The 16,879-nt window shown below is 34.2% G+C and overlaps 1 protein-coding gene across 5 annotated transcripts in view; it reads right to left on the bottom strand.

The window, feature by feature from the left end:
- The window catches only part of NAALADL2 (N-acetylated alpha-linked acidic dipeptidase like 2), a 1,340,010-nt gene that overhangs the window by 530,026 nt on the left and 793,105 nt on the right, over positions 1-16,879 (bottom strand). For all 5 annotated transcript variants that reach the window (XM_004756608.3, XM_045088639.1, XM_004756611.3 and 2 more), the window contains one exon: positions 5,685-5,958. In XM_004756608.3, the coding sequence (XP_004756665.1) occupies positions 5,685-5,958 (274 nt within the window). The remainder of the gene's footprint in view (positions 1-5,684; positions 5,959-16,879) is intronic.

The following is a 16,879-nucleotide window of genomic DNA, read 5'->3' as shown; positions in this document are numbered from 1 at the left end:
AAGTTGGAAATTGAACACAGGGCTTTTGAGAGAGAGAGAGGAAGGGAGGGCGGTGAGGACTGAAGTGGGCACAGGTTTATGACATGATATAGGGGAAAAAGAAAATCAATACTTAACAATTTATGTCCTCTGTGCTAGACATTTTACTAAGGAGATCATATCTGTTGTGTTCAGTCTACCTTCACAACATTCATATTTGGGAGGTACTTCTGCCAATTTTATAGATGAGGAAACTAGAGTTCAGAATACTTAAATATCTTTCTAGTGCTCACAGCAGTTTCAATTTACATGCAGTTTACAATTGCTTACCGAACTGTTGCTATTAGACTGTCAGCTGCATGTGGACAGTGTCTAGAACTTTCTTACTGATCACTTTGTCCCCTGTAAATGGCACTTAAGAGGCATCCAGTATGTATTTGCTGACTGCTGAATGTTTTTTATATTAGTGAGACAGGAAAAACAAGTTAATAATCACAGGGCACTTTATTTAATAAATGATACTCAACTTATTAAGGTAAGAATATTGAAGGAGTTGCAAATTCATTCAAGAGAATTCTTCCTGGAGGCCATGAAAGTAATGTGACAGAATTCTGTTTCTTTTAAAATCAATTACATTAGTGTACTGAAATAGCACATAAACCTCAGGATTGACTTTTCCATAGATCTTTCTAGTTCAGAAAAAATCGAATTCACAGCACCTACTGGAATTAGGTAAATTTTATTCATAAGGTACATATTTAAATACTAGTACTTTATGGAAATTAAAATATAAATTAAATTTGCTAAGAATGCTACATTATCACTTAACTTGGTAAGTGGCATGCTTTAAATAATGTCAAAACTAAAAATAAAAATGCCAACCTAGAATTTTCTGTCAAATAACACTTAATTATGATGATTCAGAATCCTTAGAAATAACTTTAGTCAAATTAGAACTTTGTAGTCAAACACTTTCTCACTAAAAATGCCATATTTGTTTTAATGAAGAGGGAAAGATATTTCACTGCACTTTAACCAGTTAGCTAAATTCAACTATCTTTGTTTCAAAACTTTTATTTCGTAAAATGGGCTTTTGTTCTCTTTCCCAAATAGAAGATGTAACCTCTCCAACAAATGATTTAACTCTGGATAACATGTTGTGATAGGTCACTTCTGTATTTGTAAATGCTTCTGTCTAAATTTTAAATACAGGAAAAAAATGTACTTTAATATGTGGAAATTAAACTCATGGTTATTATGTTCAAATAAAAAAGCAGTAATTATGGAATTGTTTTGTTAACTAAGTTGGTTCATGCACAAACTCAAGAAACCAAAAAGAGAAGATCATATTGGGCCAAAAAATTTTATGCAGATTTTTAAAACATAACAACATTATATACAAGTGTGTTCACACCCATTTATCTCATAGTTGTGGACTGTTGACCAAAAGATGGATTCCATAAGAAAAAAAGAAGGGAAACAAATAAAATGCAAAGTCATTTTCAACATTGAAAAACTGCTTGTACCAAGATCACATTTTTCTGTTAGTAAGACAGTAGCTTCATCTTCTTACCCAAACAACAAAAATTTAAATAATGCAATTCCACTCTATTCCCTTTATTTAGCTTTCTGGTAATTTTTTTAAATCTATAATAGGAAGCATTCATAGCCAAACATATACAGCCCTGTCTTTTGCCATAACACTCGATAATTTTGCTTTTGTTTGAGAATATTAAAAGAGAAAGACAAAGTTTTCCTAAATATGAGAAAATAGACACAAGTTCTCCAAGGACTCCATGCAGTCGTTTTATTTTTTCTTTAAGACTACTTGATACAATTTGACATACTGTTTAGATTTCATGTATTATACTATGGCTTGATATTTTACAAAAGGAAGACAAGCAATGCTCTTCAGGCCTATGTTGCCATGAAGTTTCATTCTGCATTCAAAGATTAAATATTTACTCTTAGTTTCTTTGAGATTTTAGCTTTAAATTTAAAAATGATCAGATATGATATGTATTTTATTATTCATTCATACTTAACAAGGCATTTTCCTCCCTAATGATTAATATTTGTCATATCAAACAAAAGACAGGAAGATTACATTTCAACAATATGACATGTTTGTACTTCCAAATCATGTTGTATAGTTCTCATATTTTAATTCCTCCCATTTAAATGTGTTTATTTTATATCACATAATAACAACAGCTAGCAATTTGAGAGTGCTAAGTGCACTCAACGCACTCTACATGGTTTGTATCGTTTCATCCCCACAACCAACTAAGGTACTATTATTTTCCCCCCATACAGATAAGAACACTGAGGCTTAGAGAACTAAAATGACCAACCCACAGTTGTGTAGCTAATAAGGCAGGGTGCAACTCTAGGCTCTCTGAGAAACAGATAAGTGGTAAATGTGTTGATGACAATCTATCTTGTAGAAGGCTAATGAGTTGCTGAAAATAAGTTTCTCCATAAAATTAAATTATTTGTTTTTACTTGCAGACACAAAATAATACTTAACAGAAAAAAATCCCCAAATCTATGAAGTATATTTACGTGAAAACAAATTCTCTGCTCAAAAATATAAACATACTAGACTCAAATATCACCAACCTATATTAAATATTAATCGTTTCCTTTGCTTTTCTGCATCTGTGTGGGTTTCACAAAGGACAAAAGAAATAATTGCACAGGAATTACATATGGCCATATATTCTATTTATGAGACTGACTAGACATTGTCAGCACTCACTACCAATGTCTTTAACAGTATGATGATATTATAGCTGATATTTATCTTTTAATAAAAATATAAATCACTGTTTATTCCCTGAAGCTAACCTCACTCATGTTAAATTATTTATGTATCCATTTTAATAAGTATTTTGCATCTGACAGGACAACTCTCCTTAGGACCCTTCTACTGACCCACCTGTCATTATGATGGGGTAAACAATGTCACCTTTCTAGCACACAATGAATTACAAAGAAGTTGCAAAGTACACCATCCATCATGCTGGCACTAAGTAGGTTTTCAAAGTAGATCTCAGATATCACAAATGCTGTTTAGACTGTTACCAGAAAGCAAGAATTGGAAGCTTATACAAAGTGGTCATATGATGAATGGACATGACAGCTCCTCAAAGAAAAGGGGCACTCCTCTTCTACAAATAACCTTGTCAAAAGCAAAAGTAGTGGGGAGCTTTGCTGGCAGTCAGACTAGAATAATTTAAGAACCTGTTAATGGCTGAGCCTGATAGAAATTCATGCAAATACAATGTACTCAAGATCAAAAAGTAGGTATGCCTGAATCATCATCAGCAACCTCTCAAGCTTGATTTTAATTAAGAGTGGTCTGAAGAGATACAGAAAATCACCCGCACTCTATTAATTAGAATATGTGAGTTTCAATAATACATCAGTCTAAAACTTATATATAAAATATATGCAAATATTCTACATGCATATAAAGTAGTCACCTAGAAATTACTTTGCTTTTGAAAATCATAATGCTAATATCTTTTAAATTTAAAAAAATCAACATCAATAAGATTATCGATATAAATATTTAAATTATTATGTACTTAGTATAATAGATTTGAATTATTAATATAATTCTAAAAATAGTTATCGTTAGTGCCTTCATCTAATTTGCATGGTTAATTTCTCAAATTATGTTCTTCAAATACAAGGTGTTTGTTTTACCCATAATTGCATTTTAATTCCTTTAACATTATTACCTTTAATTTCGGTCTGTATTTCAACCATAGAGTATATTTCTACATCACCAGCAAAGTTTATTTTTCCCTTTTAGCAGCTTCTTCAAATCTTTCTTTATTAAAAATGGTAGATTTTACAGCATTTATAAGTGGTAGATGGTCCCAAAATGACTTGTGTTTTCAAGGGCATTTAAGTAGTTCTATGATTCTATAGTAGACCTTAGTTTCTTTTACATGCAACAATGAAAATTGAAACATTTATAACTGATGAGACAAATGTGTAGAAAATTCTCAGAAATGTGGCTACAAAGAAACACAAAAAAAACAATCCAATGGCCCAGCAGATTATCAGAGGGCCCTGCTGAGGAAAGAGGGATGCAAGTTGTGATGTTACAGCTTTTCCATATCACCTAGGTCAAGGAATAGTAATTTGCCAAAGCAAATTGAAAAGCAAATAGTTGAGGAATGTATTCCAAGGACCCACTCAAGCTCCTGAGGGTTTTGTTGTTGTTCTGTGCTTCGGACATGTTTTGTTTTGTTTTCAAGGCAAGGAGATTACTGGGCTAAATCAACTTGGGAATAGAGAGGGTGCTGGAAATGTGTGGGGGCTAATGAAAGTTGGGGAGTCTGAAGAAAATCTGTGGGATAACTTTAGACTCTTGACTTGAGACTAGAGCTTCTGAACCAACAAAAGGGTGCTGGCAGGCTCTCTCCCATTATAGCCTAACCAGAAATACTAATATATCAATCAAATCAAATTACATGAGTCCTGCCCTAGAAATACTGCAGACATTTAATATTATATTAATTTTTAATTAATAATAAGGCTTTCCATGGTAGTAGTTATATGCAGTTCCTCTACTAAAAGTCAGAGAATGATGTAACGGAGTGCAAATGCTAAACCACCAGTAAAAGAACTCACTCCCCACTCTCCTCTAAAATGAATAGCAAACAAACAAAAAACAAAAACAAAAACGATGAGTGTATCTGTGAAATAACTTCAAGTGATTTAAATACTTAATGTATTAATCAGAGTTAACAGTCTGAAAAAGCTATGCCAATAATTAACAACAATCAGAAACATATAATCATTTCATTTGTATTAAATGAGGCAATCTAAAGGTTTGTGAAACAAAAACTAAGTATGTTTATTAAAATGGTATTTTTACATGGAGACAGGAAATGTTCCTAAATAAGGAAACAGGATCAATTATATATTGTATCTAACTGGTATTTTGTCCTTACTGTGGGCTAGGCTCTGTTCTCCAAGGTCTCCATATATTAACTAGTTTAATATTCACAACAACCTTATAAAGCTAGAACTATCTTTATCTCCATCACAGAGATGAGGGAACTCAGCCCTAGTTAGGTAAGTAACAGTGGATAATTAGGGAACTGAGATTTGAAACTCATGTATGTGGCTCTGGAAGGCATGCCCTTCAGCACCAGCCAAAAAACTAGCTAAGCTAGAAACAGTAAAGCAATAATCTATACCTGGCTCCTTATCTCCTGTGTTTTCCGTCAAGAAAGCAGGAGCACTATATTTCAAATCCTAAATCCGTGAATAATCACATGGATTTGCCACTTCCTTACTTAGGTGTATACAGGATCTCAAAACACAACTGCCTTCATTTCTATCCCTTATGTCCATACCAATCCATTAAAATTTGCCTCTTCCAAACCCCCCAAAATAAAATGAACATGTCTTATACCAACTAAGAAAAATGTGAATAACTCGATCACATATTCAACGCATTGGAATTAAAGTCTTCTATCATGCTTTCATTTTCCAAAACATGACAAGAGAAAAGGTCAGCCAATCCAAATCTTCCTTCCCCTTCCCTGGCACCTCCACACTGAGAACATTTAATGGTTACTTTTTTATGTTGCATCTTGCCAGTTAGTTCAATTTAGATGAAAGCTGTTGTTTTCTAATTCCATTTCACTATAAATGACAGAGACAAATGGTCATATTACCTCGAGAGTTCCTTTGGCAGAGTAGGCTGCATATGAGTAGAGCAGATCTTGGCTGCTATGGGTTCTGGCTTCTTCACTGCAGGGCTGGCCATTAGGATGAAAGCATTGGCTGCTGCTGCGCAGAGTCACGGAGCTGGCAGAAGGGCCTGCCAGATTAAGCAGCACAGAGTAATTTGCAAACTGTACATCTTCTAGGCCCAAAGAAGTCCAGTGGGTTTTAATCTTCTTTGAAATTTCTGTGTCATCTTCACTTTTATACAGTTGTACCAAATTTCTGGAAGAAATTTAAAAAGAACACTCTAAGAAAAAGGAAAAAAAACAGTATTCTGTTGAGTTATAGCCATTTAATATGTGAACAATTACTAATAGATGTGGGATATGAAAGATGAGTGGAACAGGACACCATACAAGAAACTCACAGTTTGTGGGAGGTGATGAGCCTGCAGAGAAAGTAAACTAAATCAAAGCCCAATGAATTAAGTTCTTAAATTAAGAACTAATAAAGTACTATGGGATTGCAGAGAAGAGAGTGATTAATGCCAACTAGCTCTTTTATTAGTTCTGATCTTTCTATGGACATCAACATAATCCATTCAAAACTCTTCCAAAACTAGGAGTCATGCTGGTGGAGATAGTTTTGTATTGCAGTTAATACGGTTCCATATAGAGTTATGTGATTAATATATAGCTATTGCTATTTAAAATGAGACAGAGAACACTTTTGATACAAATGACATGCCAAATTTCACAATCCTATGAGCACAATGATATTCAACAAAATCACTATATAATGGTGAAACCAACCACAGATTATCAAATCAATAAGAAATTGGCTTTTGTGCGTGCTTTCTGTAGCCTATATATTTATTCTTACACCTATGCCAAAATCTAGTGACACTATTGCTGTTTATGATATCCTAGAAGCCCCCCCCCCAAAAAAGTAAAAAAAAATGTGCAGAACCTAGAAAAAAATAAGATATGTGAAATTTAAAAATAATAATCCAATAAAGTTTGTTTTGGGCTGGGATGCAAGGGGACCAGTTTCCTTTTTGGCAAAAATGTATATTCTTATAAGAATTTTATTGCTATCCATAATATTGCCTATACAAATGCTACCTAAGTGAATACTATTTTTATTTTGGTTCATCATACTGTTTTCCTCACACACAGTTGATTCTTTTAGGGCCCTGTTTACACAATAACCCCAAAATGAAACACATCTGGAAATGTAATACAGAATACAAACAGAAAAAAAAATACATATACAATAGTATAGATAAGCATTACTGGAGACAAAATGTAGGGCTGTTGACACAGCTAAAAGCTGATTGATGCAATAATAAGTAATTTCCCAATTTTTTCCAAGGTTATTTCAAATTTTTAAATATGTAGTTTTTTTTGTTTTGTTTTTTTAATTTTTATTAAACTTTTATTGAGCTTTATTTAATATCCTAGCTAAAATATAATTAGCTGAATTACAGACATTATTTATCTGCTAGTACATGTCTTGTTATTTTAAGTATACAGATCCTATACATGCTTTATTATATTTATACCAAAGTATTTCAGTTATTTTGGAGCTTTTTGTAAATGGTACTTTAAAAGTTTTTGATTCTCAATTGTACATTACCTGTTTTTAGAAATGCACCTGATTTTTAAGTGTACACCTTGTATCTGCAAATTGAGTTTAAATATGTAGTTTAACCAATTCTCAATGCCATGTTGTTTTGTGAAAGAGCTTATTGAAAGAATTTCACTTCTTATTCTGAATAAGACTGGTCTGCTTTCTGTGTATGTATGTCTGTGTGTGTGTTTGGCAGGGGAGGCTTTTTGTTTTTGACAAATGAAATTATATATATTTAAAGTGTACAACATTATTTGATATACATGTACATTATGAAATTTTGACAATCTGAACACATCCATTACCTCAGTAGTTACCTTCATGTGTGTATTGATCTACTCTCTTAGCAAATTTGAAGTATACAGTACAGTATTATTAACTATAGTCACCAGGCTGTACAGTAGATCCTCAGAAATTATTCATCCTGTAACCGAAGGCTTGTATCCCCTTGACCAACATCTCCTCTTTTTCTACCCCCAGTCCATTGACAACTATGATTCTACTATACATTTGTTTGTTTGATTTTAGATTACACATGTAAGTAACAATATGCAGCATCTTTCTCAGTCTCTGTTTTACTGCACTTGGCCTCTGAGATATCTATGTTATCACAGAAGGCATGATTCTTCTTCTTTTTTTTTTTAAAGGATGAATAATATTCAAGTGTACATCTATCTCACATTTCCTTTATCCATTCATCCATCCATGAGCACTTAGGTTGTTTTCATACTTTGGCTACTGTGAATAATGCTGCAAAAAACATGAGTGCAAACATCTCTTCTGATGGCCTTTCCTTTGGATACATACCCAGAAGTGGACTGCTGGATCATATAGCAGTTCTAGTTTTAGTTTTCTGAGGAATACCCATATTGTTTTCCCACTAACAAAGGTTATCTTTTCTTCACATCTTCACCAACATGTTGTTTTTGCTATTTTCTTTCTTTTTTTTTTTTGTCTTTTTTTTTTTCAGTTTTGTTTTTTAATAACAGACATCCTAACAAGTATAAGGTGATATCTCATTGTGGCTTTGCTTTTATTCCTTGATGATTAGTGATGTTGAGCACCTTTCACATATCAGCTGGTCATTTGGGCAACCTTTTTGAAGGTTTCTTTGCCCATTTTTTAATTGGACTATTTGTGGGTTTTTTGCTACTGAATTGTGTAAGCTCCTTATATATATTTAAATATGAACCCATTGTCAAACATATATTGTGCAAATATTTCCTCTCATTCCACAGGTTCTTTTCATTTTCTTGTTGTTTCCTTTGAGTGCAGAAGCTTTTTAGTTTGATACAGTCTCACTTGTTTATTTTTGCTTAGTGGCCTGTGCTGTTGTTGTCGTATTAATTTAAAAAAAAATAACTGCAAGGATAATGTCAAGAAATATTCTTTTGTTTGTTTTCTTCTAGTAGTATTGCAGTTTCAGTTTCACATTTAAGTCTAATCTTTTTCAAGTTGATGTTTGTGAAAGGTAAAAGACAGGAGTTCAATTTAATTCTTTTGCATATGAATTCCAGTTTTTCAACACTATTTATTGAAGAAACTATTCGTTCCCTATTGTCTGTTTTTTGTTCCTTTGTTGAAAATTAATTGACCAATTATGTACAGATTTATTTCTGGGTCCTCTATTCTGTTGCTTTGATCTATTTTTATGATTGGATCTGTTTTCATTGGTCATTTTTGATTAAACAGATCACTCTATACTTTCAATGTCATCCCAATCAAAATTCTACCAGCATTTTTCAAAGTGCTAGAACAAATAATCCCAAAATTTGTATGGAACCAGAAAAGACCCTGAATTGCTAAGGAAATGTTGAAAAAGAAAAACAAAACTGAGGGCGTCATATTGCCTGATTTCAACCTTTACTACAAAGCTATGATCACCAAGACAGGATGGTACTGGCACAAAAACAGACACATAGACCAGTGGAACAGAGTAGGGAGTCCAGATATGGACCTGCAACTCTATGGTCAAATAATCTTCAACAAAGCAGGAAAAAATATCCAGTGGAAAAAAGACAGTCTCTTCAATAAATGGTGCTGGGAAAATTGGACAGTTATGTACAGAAGAATGAAACTTGACCATTCTCTCACACCATGCACAAAGATAAACTCGAAATGGATAAAAGACCTCAATGTGAGGCAGGAATCTATCAAAATCCTAGAGAAGAACATAGACAGTAATCTCTTCAACATCGGCCACAGCAACTTCGTTCAAGACATGTCTCCAAAGGCAAAGGAAACAAAAGTGGAAATGAACTTTTGGGACTTCATCAAGATCAAAAGCTTCTGCACAGCAAATGAAACAGTCGACAAAACAAAGAGGCAACCCATGGAATGGGAGAAGATATTTGCAAATGACAATACAGACAATGGTCTGATATCCAGGATCTATAAAGAACTCCTCAAACTCAACACACACAAAACAGATAATCGCATCAAAAAATGGGCAGAAGACATAAACAGACACTTCTCCAAAGAAGACATAAAAATGGCTAACAGGCATATGAAAAAATGTTCATCATCATTAGCCATCAAGGAGATTCAAATCAAAACCACATAGACATACCACCTTACACCAATTAAAATGGCCCAAATCAACAAGACAGTAAACAACGTGTGTTGGCGAGGATGTGGAGAAAGGGGAACCCTCTTACACTGTTGGTGGGAATGCAAGTTGGTGCATCCACTTTGGAAAACAGTGTGGAGATTCCTTAAGAAATTAAAAATAGAGATACCCTGCAATTGCACTACTTGGCATTTACCCCAAAGATACAGATGAAGTGAGATGAGGGGCCATCTGTACCCCAGTGTTCATAGCAGCAATGTCCACAATAGCCAAACTGTGGAAAGAACCAAGATGCCCTTCAATGGATGAATGGATAAAGAAGATATGGTCCATATATACAATGGAGTATTATGCCTTCATCAGAAAGAATGAATACCCAACATTTGTATCAACATGGACAGGACTGGAAGAGATTATGCTGAGTGAAATAAGTCAAGCAGAGAGAGTTAATTATCATATGGTTTCACTTACTTGTGGAGCATAAGGAATAACATGGAGAACATTGGGAGATGGAGAGAAGTGAGTTGGGGGAAATCGGAGGAGGGGACAAACCATGAGAGACTGTGGACTCTGAGAAACAAACAGGGTTTTGGAGGGCAGGGGCATGGAGGGTTGGGTGAGCCTAGTGGTGGATATTATGGAGGGCATGTATTGCATGGAGCACTGGGTGTGGTGCATAAACAATGAATTCTGGAACACTGAAAAGAAATAAAATTTTTAAAAAATCATTAAATTTTTGAATATTTATAGTAAATATTAAAAAAAGAAGATATGGACTATACATACAATGGAATATTATGCCTCCATAAGAAAGGATGAATACTCAACTGTTTTTTTTTAGTTTTATTTTTTTCAGTGTTCCAAGATTCATTATTTATGCACCACACCCAGTACTCCATGTAATATGTGCCCTCCTTAATACCCACCACCAGGATGACCCAATCTCCCACCCTCCTCCCCTCCAAAACCCTCCATTTGTTTTTCAGAACTCACAGTCTTTCATGGTTTGTCTCCCCCTCCAATTTCCCCCAACTCACTTCTCTCCTTTTCCCAATGTCCTCCGTGTTAATTATGATATGGTTTCATTTGTGGGGTATAAAGAATAACATGGAATACCCAACTTTTGTATCAGCATGTACAGGACTGGAGGAGATTATGCTGAGTGAAGAAAGTCAAGCAGAGAGTCAATCATCATATGGTTTCATTTACTTGTGGAGCATAAGGGATAACATGGAGGATATTAGGAGAAGGAAAGGAAAAGTGAATTGGGAGAAATCAGAGGGGGCAATGAAGCATTAGAGACTGTGGACTCTGAGAAACAAACTGAGGGGAGAGGGTGGGGGATTGGGTGAGCCTGGTGGTGGGTATTAAGGAGGGCACGTATTACATGGAGCACTGGGTATGGTGCATAAACAATGAACTTTGGAACACTGAAAAACTAAAATAAAATTTTTTAAAAATCTAAAAAAAAAAAACCCCCAAATCACACATCAATTTTTATGCCCCACCATAATATTTTATTTACTATAGTCTCATAATATAGTTTTAAATCAAGAAGTATGATGTGTCCAGATTTGTTCTTCTTTCTCAAAATTGCTGTGGCTATTCAGGGGTTTTCTGGTTCAACACAAATTTAAGGTTGTTCTAATTCTGTGAAAAATGACACTGGAAATTTGAGAGGGATTGCAAACTGAATCTATAGATTACTTTGGATAGTATGTTCATTTTAACAGTATTAATTGTTCTAATCTGAGAACATGAGATAGCCTTCCATTTGTTTGTGTTTTTTTTTTTCAAAATTTTTCACCAATGTCTTATAATTTTCAGTATACAGGTGTTTTACCTCCTTGGTAACATTTATCCCTAAGTGTCTTATTATTTTTAGTGTTATTATAAATAGGATTTTTTTTTAATTTCTTTTTCATACAGTTTGTTGCTAGTGTATAGAAATTGAACTGATTTTTTTTTTTTTTTGGATTTTATTTATTTGACAGAGTGAGATCACAAGTAGGCAGAGGCAGGCAGAGAGAAAGAGGGAAGCAGGCTCCCTAGTGAGCAGAGAACCCTGGGATCATGACCTGAGTCAAAGGAAGAGGCTTTAACCCACTGAGCTACCCAGGTGCCCCAAAACTGATTTTTTTATATTGATTTTATATCCTGTAACTTTATTGAATTTGTTTATAAGTTCTAATGTTTTTTTTTTTTTTTGTGGAAGCTTTAAATTCTTCTGTATATATAATCATGTCATGTATAAACACAGACAATTCTATTTCTTTCTTACCAATATAAATAAGACCTATTCATTTGTTTATTTATGCCTAATTGTTCTGGCTAGGAATTCCAGTAATATATTGACTAGAAATGGAGAGATTGAGCATCTTTCTCTTGTTCCTAATCTTAGAGGAAAAGCTTGTAGCTCTTCATTGTCAAGTATGATGTTAGTTGTAAACTTGTCTTTAGTAAAGAATTCCTTCTGTACTTAATTTAATGAAAATTTTTATGATGAAAGGATGTTGAATTTTGCCTTATGCTTTTTTTTCTGCATCTACTGAGATGATAAGATTTTTATCCTTCATTCCATTAATATGGTGTACCAAACTTATTGATTTGCATATTTTCAACCATCCTTGCATCTCAGGAATAAATCCCACTTGATCATGGTGTATGATCCTGTAAATATGCTGTTGGATACTGTTTGCTAATATTTTGTGTGGGGATTTTTACATCTAGGTTCATCAGTGTATTGACCTATAATTTTATTTCTCATAGTATTCTTGTCTAGCTTTGGTATTCATGCTAATGTCAGCCTCAGATCATGAGTTTCCACTTTTTGGAAACTTTGAGAAGGACTAGCGTAAATTCTTTAAATGCTTGGTAGGCTTCGCCACTAAAGCCATCTGATCCTTCACTTTTCTTGGTTTGGAGGGTTTTGATTACTGATGCAATCTCCTTTCTAGTTGTGCATCAATTCAGATTTTTTTTTTCTTCATGATTCAGTCTTGGGAGGTTGTTTATTTCTAAGAATTTAGCCATTCCTTTTAGGTTGTGCAGTTTGTTGGCATATAATTATTCATAGTAGTTTCTTATGTTTCTTTGTATTTCTGTGTTGTCAGTTGTAAAGTCTCCACCTTTATTCCTAATTTTGAGTTTTCTCTTTTGTCTTATTTAGTCTAGCTAAAGGTTTATTAATTTTATTTCTTAAAAAGAAAGCTCTTAGTGTCACTGATTTTTTTCTATTGTTTTCCCAATTTCTATTTCACTTATTTCTGCTCTAATCTTTGTTATTTCCTTCTTTCTGCAAACCTTGGGATTAGTTGGTTCTTCTTTGCTAGTTCCTTGGGGTGTAAAATTAAGTTGCTTATTTCAGATTTTTTCCCCTTAATGTAGGTATTTGTCTCTATAAACTTTCTCTTAGAACTGTTTTTGCCACATTCCATAAGTTTGGGCATGTTCTGTTTCTGTTTTTGTCTCAGGACTTTTTTTTTTTTAATTTCCTTTTCTTTTCCCCATGACACATCAGTTGTTCAGGAGTATGTTGTTCAATTTCTACATATTTTCATTTTTCCACTTTGTTCCTATTATTAAATTCTAGTTTAATAATATTATAACCAGAATATGTATTTGGGGAATATGTGGGTGCTTCAATTGGTTAAGCATCTGCTTTTGGTTCAGGTCATGATCTCAGGGTCCTGGGATCAAGCCCCGCATCAGACTCCCTGCTTCTGCCCCCATACCCCAGCTCATGCACTCTCTCTGATAAATAAAATCTTAGAAAAAGAAGATATTTGGTACAATTTCAATGACTTTAAATTTCTTAAGACTTGTTTTGTGCCCTAACATATGATCTATAATGGAGATGTTCTGTGTGTGCTTAAGAATGAATATACTATTGCCTTTGGATGGAATGTTCAGTCTATGTATATTAGGTCCATTTGGTCTAAAGGGTAGTTCACATCCAGCATTTCCTTATTAATTTTCTTCCTCAATGAGATATCCACTATTTAAAGTGAGGTATTGGAATTTACTCCTATTGCATTTTCTGCCTTCAGGTATGTTAAAATTTGCTCAATACAGGGGTTCCTATGCTGGGCGCATGTATATATGATTGTTACATTATCTTGATGAATTCAAACCCATTATATAGAGAACCTCTTTGTCTATTTGCAGTTTTCACATGCTATTTTGTCTCATATAAGATTGCAGGGGTCCTCAGAGGGGAAGGCCATGGGGTAAGCAATAGCAACAAGGGCTGTTGGGTTGAGAATAAAGACTTCTGGGAACTTCCTGCTTCTTTTTCTCCCATGGGGGACATTGTGATATTGTGGCCAACAATGTGTCTCTTAATTCCTGGTCAGCTGGCAGCCCCCTTGCAGTGGTGATAATATTGGTATCTAATGCATGGGCACTCTTAGAGCAATCTCAATGCCAGGATCTAGAGTATAGGCACTTAGAGAGTGATAGTGGCCCCTGAGGTTCAGGCTCTAGCAAGCCCACAGCAGCAGAGACTCTAGAGCATGAGCCACAGGCATACACAAAGTGTCAACTATATCCAAATCCAAACTGTGGGTACATGTAGAGCAGCCATGGCTGCTAGGGTTGAGGAATGTGCATGGATGGAGATTGGGGTGGCAGCCCTGGTCCTAGGCATGTGCAATGGTAGCTCTTTCTGCTGGAAGAGGGCACAGTAGCATCTCCGTCTCCTAGGGATCTGTGGCAGTGATAGCTTTTGATTACTTCAGTGGTGAAAGCTGCTGGTGCCCTCTGAGGATCAGGCCACTGAAGTTTGCACCAACAAACATTATGGAGTTTCCACTGTGAAAACTATGGAGTATCTACGGCTGAGGCTCCCTATGGAAAAGATTGCTAGAGTCCTCCACAGAGTTGGCCACTAGGAACCACAGTGGCATCTACTGTATGCTTGCTACTGATGGCCTCTACCTTTCTTCTTGATTCCTAACCGTTTTGGGATGTCTCAGCTAAGCTGGTCTCTACAATCTTTTCTGTTGAGTTCGTGTCCATTTCTGGACTTAATTAGACTCTTAAGCCCTCCCAAGGCTATTTTAATTCTTGGATAGCTAACTGTTATTTTTGGGGAGTTGAAGCTTAGTATATCTTACTCCCTCATCTAGGTCTCTATCCTGTTCTTTTGTTCCTATCCTGATTTCTGTATCCCCATCCTCTTTATTGCTACTGAAGTTCTCTCTGTAATATTTGGGGTAGGGCAAGTAAACTAACTGAGTTGCACCTTTACTCAGTTTGAGGAGAAAGTTATTTTGATAAATACATCAATAATGTTCTTTTGTAATATGTATAGAGTTGCAAAACACGTATTTTATTTACAAAATTTATCTTTATATGGTCAACATTAATAGAAAAAAAATAAATTTCAATTAGTTTTTGTTTTTGTTTTTGTTTTTTTGCTCTTCTACTCAGCTAATTGATGAGCATGAATCCAATTCTGAGTATGTAAAATGATTAATCTGCTATTTGTTTTGCTGGTCTCAGTTCCAAAGAGCTTAATGGTATAAGCAACCCCCCAAAACATTAAATTTGTTAAGGTAAGATGGTCTTAAAAAGTAAATCTTTAGGGGCTCAACTGAAGAATCGGTAATGAATTTCTAAGTATTATTAAGTACCAAGCTTAAATTCGTGAGGAGAGGCTATCTACATTTTCTACCTCATTCTGAATTGAAAGATATATACTTTTTGTATTATAATTTCATTTTTAATATTATGAACAAATTGAATATATAAAGAGCATATACAAAATATAAAGAATAATGAAAAACAACACAGCTTATGAAATAAAGCATCTCTGATATTACTGAAGTCCCCTCAGTACTCTTTATTTTATCACTTACCTTGGTGTCCTATGGTAACCACCCCCACAACCAGACCTTTTTTCTTTTTTTTGTATCTCATTGCCTTCTTGTATAGATTTAATATTTATGTATGCATATGGCCTTAACAATTCATCCCTTATTTTTTGAATGCTTGCTTTTATATAGTTGCCATTTTACATATATATTCAGTTTTTTTCCCATCTTTATTGAGATATAACTGGTATGAAACATGTTAGAAGTTTAAGGTGTACAATGTGTTAATTTGGTACACTTATTACAAAATGATTACTACTGTAATGTTAGCTAACATCTCCACACATCACGTAACTTTCATTTCTTTTTTGTAGTGATAATGTTTAACATCTAGTCTCTTAGCAACTTACATCATGGTGATTATAGTTAATATAGTATATATATACTATATATAATAACCATATGTATATAATACATACAGTTAATATATGTATTCTTTTGTGATTTGCTTTTCACTGAGATTCCTCCTCATTTATTTATTCATTTCCTAAGATAAGTATTTTAAAATTGTTCCCAGTTTTCCATTATTATAAGTACAAAGAAGTTATAATACAAGGAAGAAAGGAAGACAATAATTCATTAGGCAAGCTCTTTCCTTTTTAAAAGGAGAAAATAGATAAAATTAGAAAATAACAAACACATGGAAGTAACTTAAAAAACAACTGCAACAAGCTATGAGAACATCTATACAACTCAATGTAAATCAACTTTCTATGAACACCTGGATGATAGAATTTTTTCTTTGACCTCCAGATCCTCCCTCTGCCCCATGCCCAGAAGGTTACCCTTTATGAACCTTTATCAAACCCTGACTGGCTTCCAGTCAGTTTCAGGTTCAGTCAATGGGAAAGGTATGAGAAGAGACTTTCCCCCACCTACATCTTTTCTTCCCTGAAAGAGCACAGGAAAAAATACATAACTAAAGGAACATTCTTATTTATATTTCCTGACAGACATATGCAAGTGTTCCTCTAGTCAGGGAGGGAGTATATCTTTACTAAGAACTGCCAAAATGCTTTTATTTATTTATATTTATATTAAAGATTTATTTACTCACATAAGTATCTCTACACTCAATATGGGGTTTGAACTCAGGAGCCCAAGATCAAGAGTCACATGCTCTACC

This window comes from Mustela putorius, unplaced genomic scaffold (genome assembly GCF_011764305.1).
Source record: "Mustela putorius furo isolate JIRA1106 unplaced genomic scaffold, ASM1176430v1.1 tig00003834_pilon_pilon_pilon, whole genome shotgun sequence".
Taxonomy (NCBI): Eukaryota; Metazoa; Chordata; class Mammalia; order Carnivora; family Mustelidae; genus Mustela; species Mustela putorius.
This window is presented reverse-complemented; position numbering and strand designations above follow the sequence as displayed.